This window comes from Brassica rapa, chromosome A03 (assembly GCF_000309985.2).
Source record: "Brassica rapa cultivar Chiifu-401-42 chromosome A03, CAAS_Brap_v3.01, whole genome shotgun sequence".
NCBI classification, from domain to species: Eukaryota; Viridiplantae; Streptophyta; class Magnoliopsida; order Brassicales; family Brassicaceae; genus Brassica; species Brassica rapa.
Genome location: NC_024797.2, coordinates 23323985 through 23336709, shown reverse-complemented (window position 1 = coordinate 23336709; position 12725 = coordinate 23323985). Strand labels below are relative to the sequence as shown.

Sequence of the window (12725 nt, the reverse complement as noted above, 5' to 3'; positions counted from 1 at the left end):
TCCACTCTGTCCGAACTCCAATGAAAGAAACACGACGATGAAGAACAGATCCGGTACGGAGGAGTCTCCACACGAGAGCACGCGCCACCAAACGCCAAGATTTATCGTAGATCTAAGGTGAAAAGGAACCAGACAAATCTTGACCCAAAAGCCGACTAGCTTCACTCAGCCTCCGAAACGCACCTCACCGGAATTCCAGAGATTGACGACCCTCTCAGTCCAAGCTCCCTCATGAGCAGGAGGCGGAGAAGAGATAGTCAACAATGGACCAGAACACACGAAGCATATCGGTACACCGGAAGGGGAGGAGCGGCTAGCAAAAAGGAAAAAAATGAGAGAGAAGAGGAGAAGTCACTCCGACGTTGGCAACGAGCTGAACGCCGGAGGAGAACAGCGACTGTCTTTGTTTTGGTGGCTTTAGAGAGAGGAAAGAGGTTCTAGAGGAGAGAGAGAGTTCCTGAAAGCGTGTTCTTTACCTTTTTTTGTTATGTTGAGACAAACTTCTAACTATTTTTCTTACCATCTAACAATATGGCTTCAGTTTTTTTCATTAAATACACAATAGGAAACTCTAAAATTTTCCGTGTAGCCTTTACGTCCCGCCATTCTATTCTCTCTTACAATTAGATATTCCCTCGATTTGTAGAAAAAAAATGTAGATTTGCTTATGCACATTACACGAGTATCAAACAAAACGAGCGGATGAAAAAGAAATAGCTGAAAACCTACTTTCAATAGAATAATAGAAAGTACTTTAAGAGATCTAAGGGTATCATTATTGGTGTCCCTTAGGTTGAAGCCCTTAAGCATAGGATCCCTTAACTTTTAACTAAAAACGTTAAGAGACTTCTCTCAAATCTCTTATTTAAGGGTCATTCCTTAGCTTTTTTAGTTAAAAGCTAAGGGACCCTACGCTTAAAGACCCAACTTAAGGGACACCAATAATGATGCCCTAACAAAATCTACAGTTGCTCACCTTTCTTGGCGGGCGTGTCCTCTCCTAGGGGCAAAACGGGCAAGTGGTACACAACTTGCTACAGTCTCCTTGGGTTTATATTACAATCAGGTAGTTTCCTAATTTCACCTCCAATAGGGTATATTTGACCAATAGTCTCATAGAATTTATTACTGATGAACAATATCGGTCACAATTTTAACTTGTAATACAAGTAAGCTTATTTCAATATTTAATATGTTATTGAAACAAGTTTTACTGTTAAATTGTTAACACTGTTTAAAGTGTTAACAGTTGAACTCCAAAGTTTAAAATACAAACTTTTGTCCACTTATGCGATTTAAAGTGTTCTTTTATGATGCATGGTTTATCATTGAAAAATTGCATTCAATAGACACAAAAAAAAAACAAAATTCATTAACTAACTAAAGACACCTTTTTTCTCTTATTTTCTCTTTCTATCTTTCTATACTCTTTCTCTAAAAATCTAATTTCATTTTTTGTTTTGGTTATTTAGCAAATAAACCCTTTATCATTAGAGTATAAGAAAAAACACCTAAACCTCTGTCTCAGCTAGCAGGTCCGACGATTGGAGCCAGACCGAATCTTGGTATTACCCGACCCGTAAAACTGAAACCATTCACTGTAACGGAGACGGTTTCGCCTTCCAGCTTCCGACAAACACAAAGCCTCGACGAATTCACTGGAAGAGAGAGAGAGAGAAAAAACCGAACAAACAATACTCCAGAAATGAACCAGACAAGACGAAAGAGACGATCCGATCCACCTCTCTCTAGACCCGACTCCCTCTCCCCTGAGATGCCCTTCCCCTCCAAATCACCATCACTTCTCTCTCCCCGCGTCAGAAACATCTTCCTACTCCTCACCTTCTGCTCCATCGTCTTCACCCTCTTCACCTACTGCACCTTCCGCCGCGACCAAATCTCCTCCATCGCTCGCTCCTTGCCCCTCTTCTCCACCCAGCGCCGCCACCTACTCTTCTCAATCGCCGCCTCTCGCGACTCCTGGCTCCGCCGCAGCTCCTACGTCCGTCTCTGGTACTCTCCCAACTCCTCCACGCGCGCCGTCGTCTTCCTCGATCGCCGCAGACTCGATCCCGATCCCGATCACACCCTCCCTCCCGTGATCGTCTCCCAAGACGTCTCCAGGTTTCCTTACACCTTCCCCGGCGGTCTCCGGTCGGCGATCCGCGTCGCGCGCGTCGTCAAAGAGACAATTGATCGTGGAGATGATAATAAAGACGTGCGGTGGTTCGTCTTCGGAGATGACGACACTGTCTTCTTCGTGGACAATCTCGTGACGGTTTTGTCAAAGTACGATCACCGGAAGTGGTGGTACGTCGGGAGTAACTCGGAGTTTTATGATCAGAACGTGAGGTACTCGTTTGATATGGCGTTTGGTGGCGGAGGGTTCGCGATCAGCGCTTCGCTTGGGAAGGTTCTTGCTAGGGTTTTGGATTCTTGTTTGATGAGGTATGCGCATTTGTATGGAAGCGACTCTAGGATCTTCTCTTGCTTGGCTGAGCTTGGTGTTGCGTTGACTCACGAACCTGGGTTTCATCAGGTATAACGTAATGAAACTTTCTAGGTTTTTGACAGTAATTGAGATAGTTTCTATATTTGGAAATTTTAGTTTGATAACTGAAGTGTTGGTTTACTTGCCTTGTTTGGTTGGTTTTGGATAAGTATAGTTAGTGTCTGAACATTACTATATATGTGTAGTTAGTGTCTGAACATTGCTATTTTTAACAATGATTGAATTATAGTTCCGTTGATGCCTGATTAACGAACAGAGAGTTTCTATATTTGGAAAGTTTAGTTCAGTAACTGAAGTGTTAGTTTGCTTGCCTTGTTTGGTTGGTTTTGGATAAGAGTAGTTTGTGTCTGAACATTACTATTTTTAACAATAATTGAGATATAGTTCCATTGATGCTGATTGATGAACAACAGAGAGTTTCTATATTTGGAAAGTTTAGCTCAATAACTGAAGTATTAATTTACTTGCTTTGTTTGTTTGGTTTTGGATAAGTGTAGTTAGTGTCTGAACATTACTATATATGTTTTATTTTTCTTAGATTGATGTAAGAGGGAACTTATTTGGACTGCTATGTGCGCACCCTTTAGCTCCACTGGTATCACTTCATCACTTAGACGCAGTTGATCCCTTCTTTCCGAAAACAAACCGGACTGAATCCGTGGCTCGTCTCATCAGTGCTGCAAGTTTTGATTCCGCTAGGATATTGCAGCAGAGCGTGTGCTATGATTCTTCGAACATAGTGACTGTTTCGGTTGTGTGGGGCTACGCGATTCAAGTCTATGAAGGCAATAAACTCCTCCCGGATCTTCTCACCCTGCAAAAAACATTCTCTACATGGAGGAGAGGGTCAGGTGTCCGGAGCAACTATATGTTCAGCACAAGTGAGTATCCCAGGGATCCATGTGCGAGACCGCTCGTCTTTTTCTTGGATAGTGTAGGATAAGATGGAATTGATGGGACATGGAGTAGCTATAAGCTTCATAATGTGGGAAACTGCCACAGAGCAGAAGCGCTTAAGCGACTACAACGCATCCGTGTTCTGTCTCGTAAGCTGAAACTTAATGTTGAACAGGTATAGTTTTATAGTTCTATTACCTTTAGTTTGGCCAGATTTATAATCTTTCTTTTCTCTGAAACAAAAATGACAGATGAATCCGCCTCGCCGTCAGTGCTGTGACATCTCATCGCCTTTTAACACTTCAATGGTCATTAACATAAGGCAATGCATGCCTGATGAGCTAATTGCCATGAACACTTAGCGTTTTTTTTTTCTTTCTCTAACCATTCACTTCAAGAATCAGCTAAACAGCGCCTGAGTCTAATATTCTTCTGATGTAAATCAATGGCAGAATCCTGAGGTAAGTTTCTTATTTTAATAGACCTCTGCCTGAATCAATCCTAACAATATAACCTAATGTTTTTTTGTCTTGTAGCTTGTAGGGGTGGGTTAGTTTTATTCTTCCTGACTAAGTTCAGAAGTAAATGTCTTATAGAAGAGACCCGAGATTCGAAGGATTGTGTATTTTCGACCAAGTTTGTTTCTTTGTCTTACTTCCTTTTGCCCAAGGAAAAGAATGAAGCTCAGATCCTTCCTCTCTGTATATAAAGTTGTGCAGGCATTGATTTTTCTCATACTCCATCATCCTAAGTTTTGAGTTTGTTTTTTTGTCATGTGGTGTTGACTGGTGAGAGTCACTTTGCTCTTTGAATGTTACTCACTCAACCGTTGTTTTTTTTGGACACAAATGTAACATATCTACAAAACTTAATTAATTTATTTGCTAAATACCAAAACATTATTCTTCATACTGACACTGTGAAGCAGGACTATAAGAAATCACTTCTTTTGGAAATTGAGTTTACCGATGAAGAATGCGAAAAGAGAAGCCAAGAGAATGGGGAAGGCAGTGAGAACAATAGCTACAAGAGCCAAAACTCTTATGTTACTTATTTTTGGGCACAACTGTAATAGATCTAGAAAGCTTAATTTATTTATTTGCTAAATACCAAAAAAAATATTTTCATACTGACCCTGTGAAGCAGGATTATAAGAATCGTCACTTCTTTTGGAAATTGAGTTTATCTATGAAGAATGCGAAAAGAGAAGCCAAGAGAATGGGAAAGGCAATGAGAATGATAGCTACAAGAGCCAAAGAATCATATCTGAAACCAAAATAATCTTCCACGAAATCTGAAACCTTCTTCGTCTCTCCAAATGCTACTATCTCTTTCTCCATATCTCCATACTGAGATGTGAGCAATCCATTCAAAACCCATGACGTGGGACTCAAGTAATACATCCAAATCCACCATTTCGGAATGCTCTGCATATCCAATAAAATTCTCAACATGTTTTGATCTATTACATAACGTAGAGAGGTTTGTCACTCTTTTTATCTTGGTTAGAAGATACTTACAGGTTTTGGCATGACATAACCAGCGAAGAGATTAACCATTGAGTAGAAGCCCGAACGGAGAGTAAAAGCAACGTGAATGTTTGGGGTGATGACGACTAAAAGCATGCCAAAGTAGTTGAATATGAGCAACGAGCAGAAGACTGCATAGAAGCTCCAAAACACTTTGTACACCGAGAAGTGATAGCCAACCATAGGATATAAGATTGCCATACATAAAATAGACTGGACTAATGAGTATGGAATCTCAACCAACACCTACAAAATTTAGGGCTTCAGCTCAATGCCAAAGCCAGGTTTACTTTGTATTCCGTGTATGTGGATTGATCTGAGGAAAATGTGTTAACCTGTGCAAGGGAGTACGCCCATGAGTTGTACATTTGAGCAAATCTTTCGCGGTAGAAGACATTTCTTTCGGTTGCAATGCAGAATAACACTGTAGAGCAATTGTTTATTCCAGTGAAAAGAACCACCGTGTACATTGAGCCCAATACATTGAAAAGATCTTGTTGAGTGTTTCTGCCAAAGAAGAAAGGTAAACACAAAGTTTGAGAGACAACAAAACTTAAAAGAAAGGAAGAGAGGGAAGAGACTAACATTTTATTAGCCTTTTGCCAGAACAGAACGCCACAGATCAAAGAGGTAAGACACACGAAGAGGATGCGAGTGAGATTGTAGGAAGGGTTTCTCCAATAAGAGAGGTGTTGTTTCCATAGGCATGCCTTGAACTGTCCCCAACCTGTTTGAGCATATCGCGTCAAGGAGGTTAGTTCTTCTGTTCCTGAAGATGTACCTCTCATTTGCTCTATTACTATGTTGTTCTCCCTAAAAAAAAAAACAAAGGTAAGCAAGTTTCAAGGAAACAACATTCTAAATGTTGATATACTTACTTAAACAAAGAAGATTCCTTGTAGATTTGGGCCAAATCAACACCAATGTTGTCTTCTGATGATCTTGAAGTAATGTCTAGTAACCAAGTGGCTGGATTAGTGTTCTCTTTCATTTTCGGAACTCCAGGAATCCTCTGCAGTTGAAAATTACCATTGTAAATAAAGAAAGATAACCATACTTTATAAATATTTAGTTCAGTTTTAGTATATTTAATGAAAACTTACCATAAAGTATTCAATAACATTGCTTGAATGTTGTCCAAGAGGTCCATGATAGATAATCTTTCCTCCATTTTTCATCAAAACCAGCTGCAGTTGAATGTCACATAATGTATTCTTAGAAAGGAGACTTTTGAAATGGGGATGTGTATTATTCTCAAGATCGTTACCTCATCAAAAGCTTCAAAGATATCTGTTCCCGGTTGGTGAATGGTGCAAACAACAGTTCTACCAGTCTCTGTGATATTCTTCACAGCTCTCATTACAATTGCAGCAGCTCTTGCATCTAATCCTGTGGTTGGTTCATCCATGAATATGATTGAAGGATTGGCAACAAGCTCCACAGCTATAGTTAGTCTCTTGCGTTGTTCTGTTGTTAAACCGCTAACTCCTGGAAGTCCTACTAGGGAATCTTTAATCTCCTCCAGCTCTATCGTCTCAAGAACTTCCCTGACTATTGCCTATAAGAAAAATCAAGAAAATTCTCAGACAAGTGAGAGCTAAAAGGATATAATAATTTCAAATAATGGCTTACCCTTTTTGTTTCTGAGTTGATGCTAGAAGGAAGTCGAAGCCAAGCAGAGTATTCCAAGGACTCTCTTATGGTTAAATTGGGAGAGTGAATATCAAACTGCTCACAGTAACCTGAAACCCTTGCAAATGTTTCTTGAACCTTACGGTAACCACCTACTTGGATGTCTCCTTCAATGTCACCGCGGCTTTTCCTTCCAGAAAGAACATCCATCAGAGTCGTTTTACCAGCACCACTCACACCCATTAGAGCAGTGAGAACACCGGGCTTGAATGCGCCTGTAACGTTAGAGAGAAGCTGCACCTTCTTGCCCTTTTAATAGAAACAAGAGACACCACACATTTAACTCTTGTCTTTTTTTTCTAAACGGTTCAAGAAGTTTTAAGATACTAGGTTTACCTGAGGAGTCTGGACGAAATATCGGACTTCTTGAAATGTGAAAGTTAGGGGTTTGAAAGGTAATGCATTTTTGGACTGGGTAGCAATTTTAGAACTTGACTTAGTATGGTTTCCTGAACTTTGAGCGTTATCATCATCACTAGACACAATCGCACGAGACCTATTTGAAGCTGAAATTACAGAAAGAACAAAATCAATAACATATAGATGTTGATTATTTTAGTAGTTTTTAGTTTAAGTTTTTGATTTTTAGATTTTAGTTTTTAGATTTATATATCTAGGTTTTTAATTTTTAGATTTTAGTTTTTTTTTTTTTGTCAGCAAACAAAGCAGATTCATGTAGACTCTGCGAACCATCCCGGTAACTCTGCATCATTTAGATTTTAGTTTTTAATTTTCATATTTTTGCTTTCATTTTCAGTTTTTGGTTTTCGTTTTTGATTTTGCCTTAGCTTTTTTAATTTTCTAAATAATAATTGTAATTTATTTTTAAATAATACAATAAACATATAATTATTTCTTAGAGAAAACGTTAAAATTAATCAAAATATTTTCGTTGTTAGAATCAGAAAATATTTCACATATAACTGGTTTTCAGATTTTATTTTTTCATTATCATGTTTTAGTTTTAAAATGTATGCATGTTGTTTATAAATTATTGTATTTTTTTTCAAAAATAATTAGAGCAATGAATATTTTTTGACGAAATTTTAAATTTATTAATTTGAATTACGAGTGATTTTCAGATTTATTTTTATTGTATTTTTGTTTTTCAGTATTTATTTATTTTGATTTATTTTAAAGCTATACAAAATTATTAAATTATGCAGAAGTTTCCATTTTTATCATTATAATTTATTAAAATATTATGCTTGTTATTTAAAAAGAAATGAAAAATATAGTAGCTTGTTTTAAATTTTTTTTGTCAAAAATATATTTTACTAAAATAATCTTAAAATATGTGTAAATAGTTAAAACAAAACTACCTAAATAAAAAAGTATATAATTTAACTAGTGTTATTATATTATATTTATATTCATAAGTTAATAAAAATATGAAGTAGTCGTACATATTCTCTAAAAACCTCAAAAACATGGATTTTGGTTTTCATTGGAAATTTGTCTAAACACCTAAAAAACTAGTTTCCCTATTTTGTAGGAAAACTATTTTGTTAAAATGTTGATTGGTATGAGAGAACTTTTTTTAAAAAAAGTAATTTTTCTAAATTTTAGGAAATCTATTTTTGTAGAATTGTGATTGGACGATAAAATAGTTTTTTGAAAAGCAAAAACCATCTTAGAAACTAGAAACAATCATCACATATACTAACTTCTATCACTCACATATTATATAAAAGATGGTTTGTGAACTTACTCGTTAGAAATGTCAAAGCCAGTACAAAAACAACATTGAAGAAGAATGTGAAGCCAATTAAAGCACCAAATGCACCCCAGTAAGATTGATCACCAAAGTTCAGCCCTCGAGCATCAAGAACTTCTTCCCCTAACGTTCTGTTTCCAGATGTTGTCTAATGGAGATGATATACAAATCAATAATGAACTAAAAATTTAGCTAGAAAATGTGAAAGTTGTGTAAAGAATTCATTACCTGACTCCACCGTGTAGAGAAAAATTCATTTGAGGTTAGACCAATCTCAGCATATGACAATGGAGACAACCAGAAACCCCACTGAAGCCAAGCAGGCATGGACGCTGGAATATAAAAGAAAATCATTACAATGAATCTTCAAAAACTTATTATGAAACGTGTGTTTCAAGTAACAAAACATACGTTTTCGAAGGACGAATCCTCCAAATAATGAGAGAAGCACTATAGAGACTGATCCCATTGTTGTGGCAAGAACAAAATCTCGAAAAGTGGCAGCTATAGCACGGAACATTGATATGCATGAAAGGTGTAAAGCAAAGAAGATCAAGAACTGGCGAAAGAACCTGAAGAAAAGAAAATCTGAATTGGCAGATAAAGTTTCTTGAATTGTACAAAACATGTTTGTGAATGTGTTACCTGACAATATCAGGACTATAACCAATGACATAATATGTCAACGACGTCCACATAAACGCTTCAAGAAATGAAATGGGTATCTTTAAAATAGCTGAAGGAAGTGCATAAGCCCAAGCAGGATACAAATACAACTCTTTCTGCTTGTAGAACACTGACAACCTTGAGATTGTTAGTGTGAGTTCTGGAATTCCATCAGCAAGCATTTTAAAGATTGAAAAGAACAAAGAACCCATAAGATAATTAGCATGCACTAGATCTCTTTTAGATCCAGTACTTAGATAAACGGTCATTGTAATAGATCCAATGCAAATCAACTGCATTAAAAGGGTAAAAAAGGTTTAAGCTTGTAATGGTTAAAACAAGGATAGATTTTCTGGTAAAAAATATACAAGAACTTACGAGTCCAGACTTGAATACATAAACAAAAGAGTTTCTTTTCATCAAAAGAAACTCTCTCCTTGAGCAAGCTTTTAACATCTCCCAGTTGCTAAGTGAGTATTTTCTTGAGCATAAAGCATCTTTCTGAGCCTGAGACTTTTCAAGTGTCTTGGAGAGTTCCTCTTGTTGTTGTAACCCAAGCTCAGACTTTTTGAACCTCTCAATAAATGAGTCAATGGATACATAAGAATATGGTTTGTCTATGTGACACCAATACTGTTCTTGATCTTTTCTTGAGATAACCTCCTGAAGAAATTCAGCAACAGATTTTCTTGTTGGACATTTAAATCCACAATCCTCAAAGAATCTACAAATATAATCCCTTGGACCAATGTAGATTATCTTTCCTTCTCCCATAAGAATCACATCGTCGAAAAGCTCAAACGTTTCTGGTGCAGGCTGAAGCAGTGAAACCACTATGGTTCCTTCAGACAGAAGTGCATAATGTTGGAGACAAGATACAATCTGGAACGTTGTTGAGCTGTCCAAACCATTTGATATTTCATCCATGAACAGAGTTTTGATTGGACCTACGATCATCTCACCTTCAGTAGATAATATATACATACCAAATATGAAGTTTGTCTTGAAAGATATTAGAACCAATGTGCATGTGAATGCTTAAGTTACCTGTAGTTAATCTTCTCTTTTCGCCACCTGATATTCCTGGTCTTGATGTATCTCCAACGCGTGTATCTGCACAGAAACTGAGTCCTAGGATCTGATAATAATAGAACAACAGATGCATTAATAACTTCAGATAAGAACAGAAAACACCTCTGAAAATTACCATACCTTTAGGATATAATCAGTTTGCAGATTAGTTTTTGAACCTTCAATAGAAGTTGCCTGTCATGATATAGAATTTTTTATATTTCTAATTAGAATTCTTTTTTTTTGGAACATTTTTTTTCTTCTGAAACATTCTAATTAGAATTCTTATTTATATTCATATTAAAGCACAACAGGTTTTTTTACCTTCATGTATGCATCTATATCAGGATCAGGAATTATTCCTTTCAGTTTCTCCCTTCTACTAATCTCTTTCATAGTTTCTGTTATGGTAAAAATGTTTAATGCAACAAGAACTCACCAAAAAGAAATATATGGATAATTGTTTTCCTCACCTAAACGGCTTCCTGTGCCTTGAAAACATCCTGAAAAATCGAGTGTCTCTCTCACAGTAATCTCTGGAATGTGTAGATCATTTTGACTTACATAATTTGATGTTTTTTCAGGAACAAACTCTGATAATAAGTGACCGTTGTAACTAACGTTTCCTGTAGTCTGTAATGTGGAAGGAACTCATATGATTTGTGAACAAAACATATGAGTCAGTGTTTGAATTATCAAAAACAAACCTTCAAAGAATGGTCGAGTCTTCCAGCTAGTGCAAGTAGCAGACTGGTTTTACCACAACTAGGAGGACCAAGCAACAAAGTCATTCTGCAAATAAACAAAAAACGTTTCTGTCTTTGTAAAGAAAGCCAAGATTAATGAATAATGAGGAACTTTTGTTTCAAGAATTTACCTTTTAGGCCTTATGATACCACTGACGCCATTCAAGATGCTTATACTTTTTTCTTTCTTTAAACACATGACTCTCTGTCACAAGACCACCGTTATGCATATAATTAATTACTAGATTTCCTAGATTAGGATGTTAAAAAGGATACAATCTCACTTACAGATAGTCTGCTTGCAATAGCATTCCAAAGAGTTGGGATGGGTTTTCCATAAACTACCTCACACTCTGCTTCCACAAAAAGATCACTGAACCTCACTTCAATCGTCGGTAACTCGAGATCAACCCTACAAATATACATGAGATTAATATATAGACCAATAATATTTACATTTTCTTAGCATATAAACATGAAACAAGGAAAATAACCATGATAAAAAGCATAGTCTTGAACCTTGAAACTTACTCATCGATTCTGTTCTTGATTTTCTGCAATAACCTGAGATTATCATCCTCAACATGTCTAATGAGATCATCGATAAAGAGATGTCTATCAAGATCCTCAAGTTTAGAAACATCCATGACTCGCCTCTCGTTTCTCTTCCCTTGTTCATCTCTATTCCAGAACAGAGCAGTAGTGATCCTCTCAAACGTGGGTAATCTCTCAATAGCAGCCCATTGAGAGCGAACCTCCTCATCACCAACATTACCATTTTCATCTCCAGCTATTTGAGGCGTTGTCATTATTTGAAACAAGATTGCCAAAAATATTCTACGTTACAGAAGAAGTTATATAGAGATATGATCACAAACAGAGGCGGATCCACGTTAGGAGGGGTGACACACTTAAATAATATATTCTGCATTTGAGGCTTAAAACATATACACAACTACGTACCGGCAAAACAAAAAAATTGAATTCCTTAATATTAATATGTATACACTACATTTTTTTGGTTAAAAATGTAAACACCATCTCCTACTATTCTTGGATGCCACGAGATGCTGAAGAGAGTTAATTTATATTTGCTAGACTTTGATCCACGCGGATGTATTTTTTCAAAAATATGTTCCTATTTGTTTTTCATGTCAATAATATTAGGGCTGGAGAAAATACCCGAATCTTAAGAACTGAACCGATCCCAATCCGAAAAAGTAGTATCAAATCCGAACCAAAATTAATTAAATATCCGAATAATTCAAAATTTTGGTTTTTGGAAAACCGAATACGATCCAAACCGAAGTATTTCAGATACCCGAATGTATATGAAATAGATTTATATACTTATATATTAATTATTTTTAGATTTAATGTATATAAAAACATCTAGAATATATATGATACTTTTAAGATGGTTTAAATAGTTGAAAATATATACGAATAGTTAATAGTAAATATCTTAAACAGTAAAACTATATTTAAAACACCAAAAATATTTAAAATAATTATTGATTTTTTATCCAAATATTTGAACTAAACTAATGTATATGTTAAGTTTAGGTATTTTGACATATGTTATTCAAATTAATATTTAATATATGATTTTGTTAATAGTTTGAGAAATTTAAAGTATATAATAAATTTTAAATTTTTTAAAGTAATTTCAATGGGTTATCTGAACTCGAACTGAACCCGTAAAAATCTGAAGCGAACCCGAACTGAAATTTTGAAATATTTGAATGGGGCTGAAATCTTTGACCCCAGAAACGGAAACCTAAACAAACCTGAACCGAAGCCGATTAGGTACCAGATAGATAGTTTCTCATAATATAATGGACTTCCAATTTTTCTTAGAAATATAAAATCCATTACTTTTTTTTCTTAATATA

At 36.0% G+C, this 12725-nt stretch overlaps 2 protein-coding genes across 2 annotated transcripts; one reads left to right on the top strand and one right to left on the bottom strand.

The window, feature by feature from the left end:
- The first annotated feature begins 1472 nt into the window (after positions 1–1472).
- On the top strand, positions 1473–4318 carry LOC103860770. The gene is made up of 4 exons (XM_018658128.2): positions 1473–2539; positions 3051–3584; positions 3661–3870; positions 3946–4318. Exons 1-2 carry the CDS (start codon positions 1706–1708, stop codon positions 3453–3455), a joined length of 1239 nt encoding a protein of 412 aa, XP_018513644.1. The 5' UTR covers positions 1473–1705; the 3' UTR covers positions 3456–3584; positions 3661–3870; positions 3946–4318.
- Positions 4319–4569: 251 nt separating this feature from the next.
- On the bottom strand, positions 4570–11689 carry LOC103861137 (ABC transporter G family member 42). The gene is made up of 22 exons (XM_009138843.3): positions 11362–11689; positions 11119–11242; positions 10962–11035; positions 10792–10876; positions 10558–10717; positions 10409–10485; positions 10226–10279; positions 10061–10151; positions 9392–9975; positions 8993–9306; positions 8759–8919; positions 8576–8679; positions 8342–8495; positions 6967–7136; positions 6571–6879; positions 6206–6496; positions 6042–6125; positions 5817–5950; positions 5524–5751; positions 5274–5445; positions 4930–5184; positions 4570–4836 (listed from the first exon to the last, which is right to left on the bottom strand). Exons 1-22 carry the CDS (start codon positions 11637–11639, stop codon positions 4570–4572), a joined length of 4170 nt encoding a protein of 1389 aa, XP_009137091.3. The 5' UTR covers positions 11640–11689.
- Positions 11690–12725: the final 1036 nt, after the last annotated feature.

What these genes read in the sequence shown, in the direction of transcription:
- LOC103861137 (XM_009138843.3), bottom strand. Translation starts at nt 11,639, where the DNA reads ATGACAACGCCTCAAATAGCTGGAGATGAAAATGGTAATGTTGGTGAT. An exon ending in GGTATCATAAGGCCTAAAAG is followed by an intron (nt 10,877 to 10,961) that starts GTAAATTCTTGA and finishes GTTTATTTGCAG; the next exon opens with AATGACTTTGTTGCTTGGTC. An exon ending in TATAGTCCTGATATTGTCAG is followed by an intron (nt 8,920 to 8,992) that starts GTAACACATTCA and finishes TCTTTTCTTCAG; the next exon opens with GTTCTTTCGCCAGTTCTTGA.
- LOC103860770 (XM_018658128.2), top strand. Translation starts at nt 1,706, where the DNA reads ATGAACCAGACAAGACGAAAGAGACGATCCGATCCACCTCTCTCTAGA. An exon ending in ACGAACCTGGGTTTCATCAG is followed by an intron (nt 2,540 to 3,050) that starts GTATAACGTAAT and finishes TATTTTTCTTAG; the next exon opens with ATTGATGTAAGAGGGAACTT.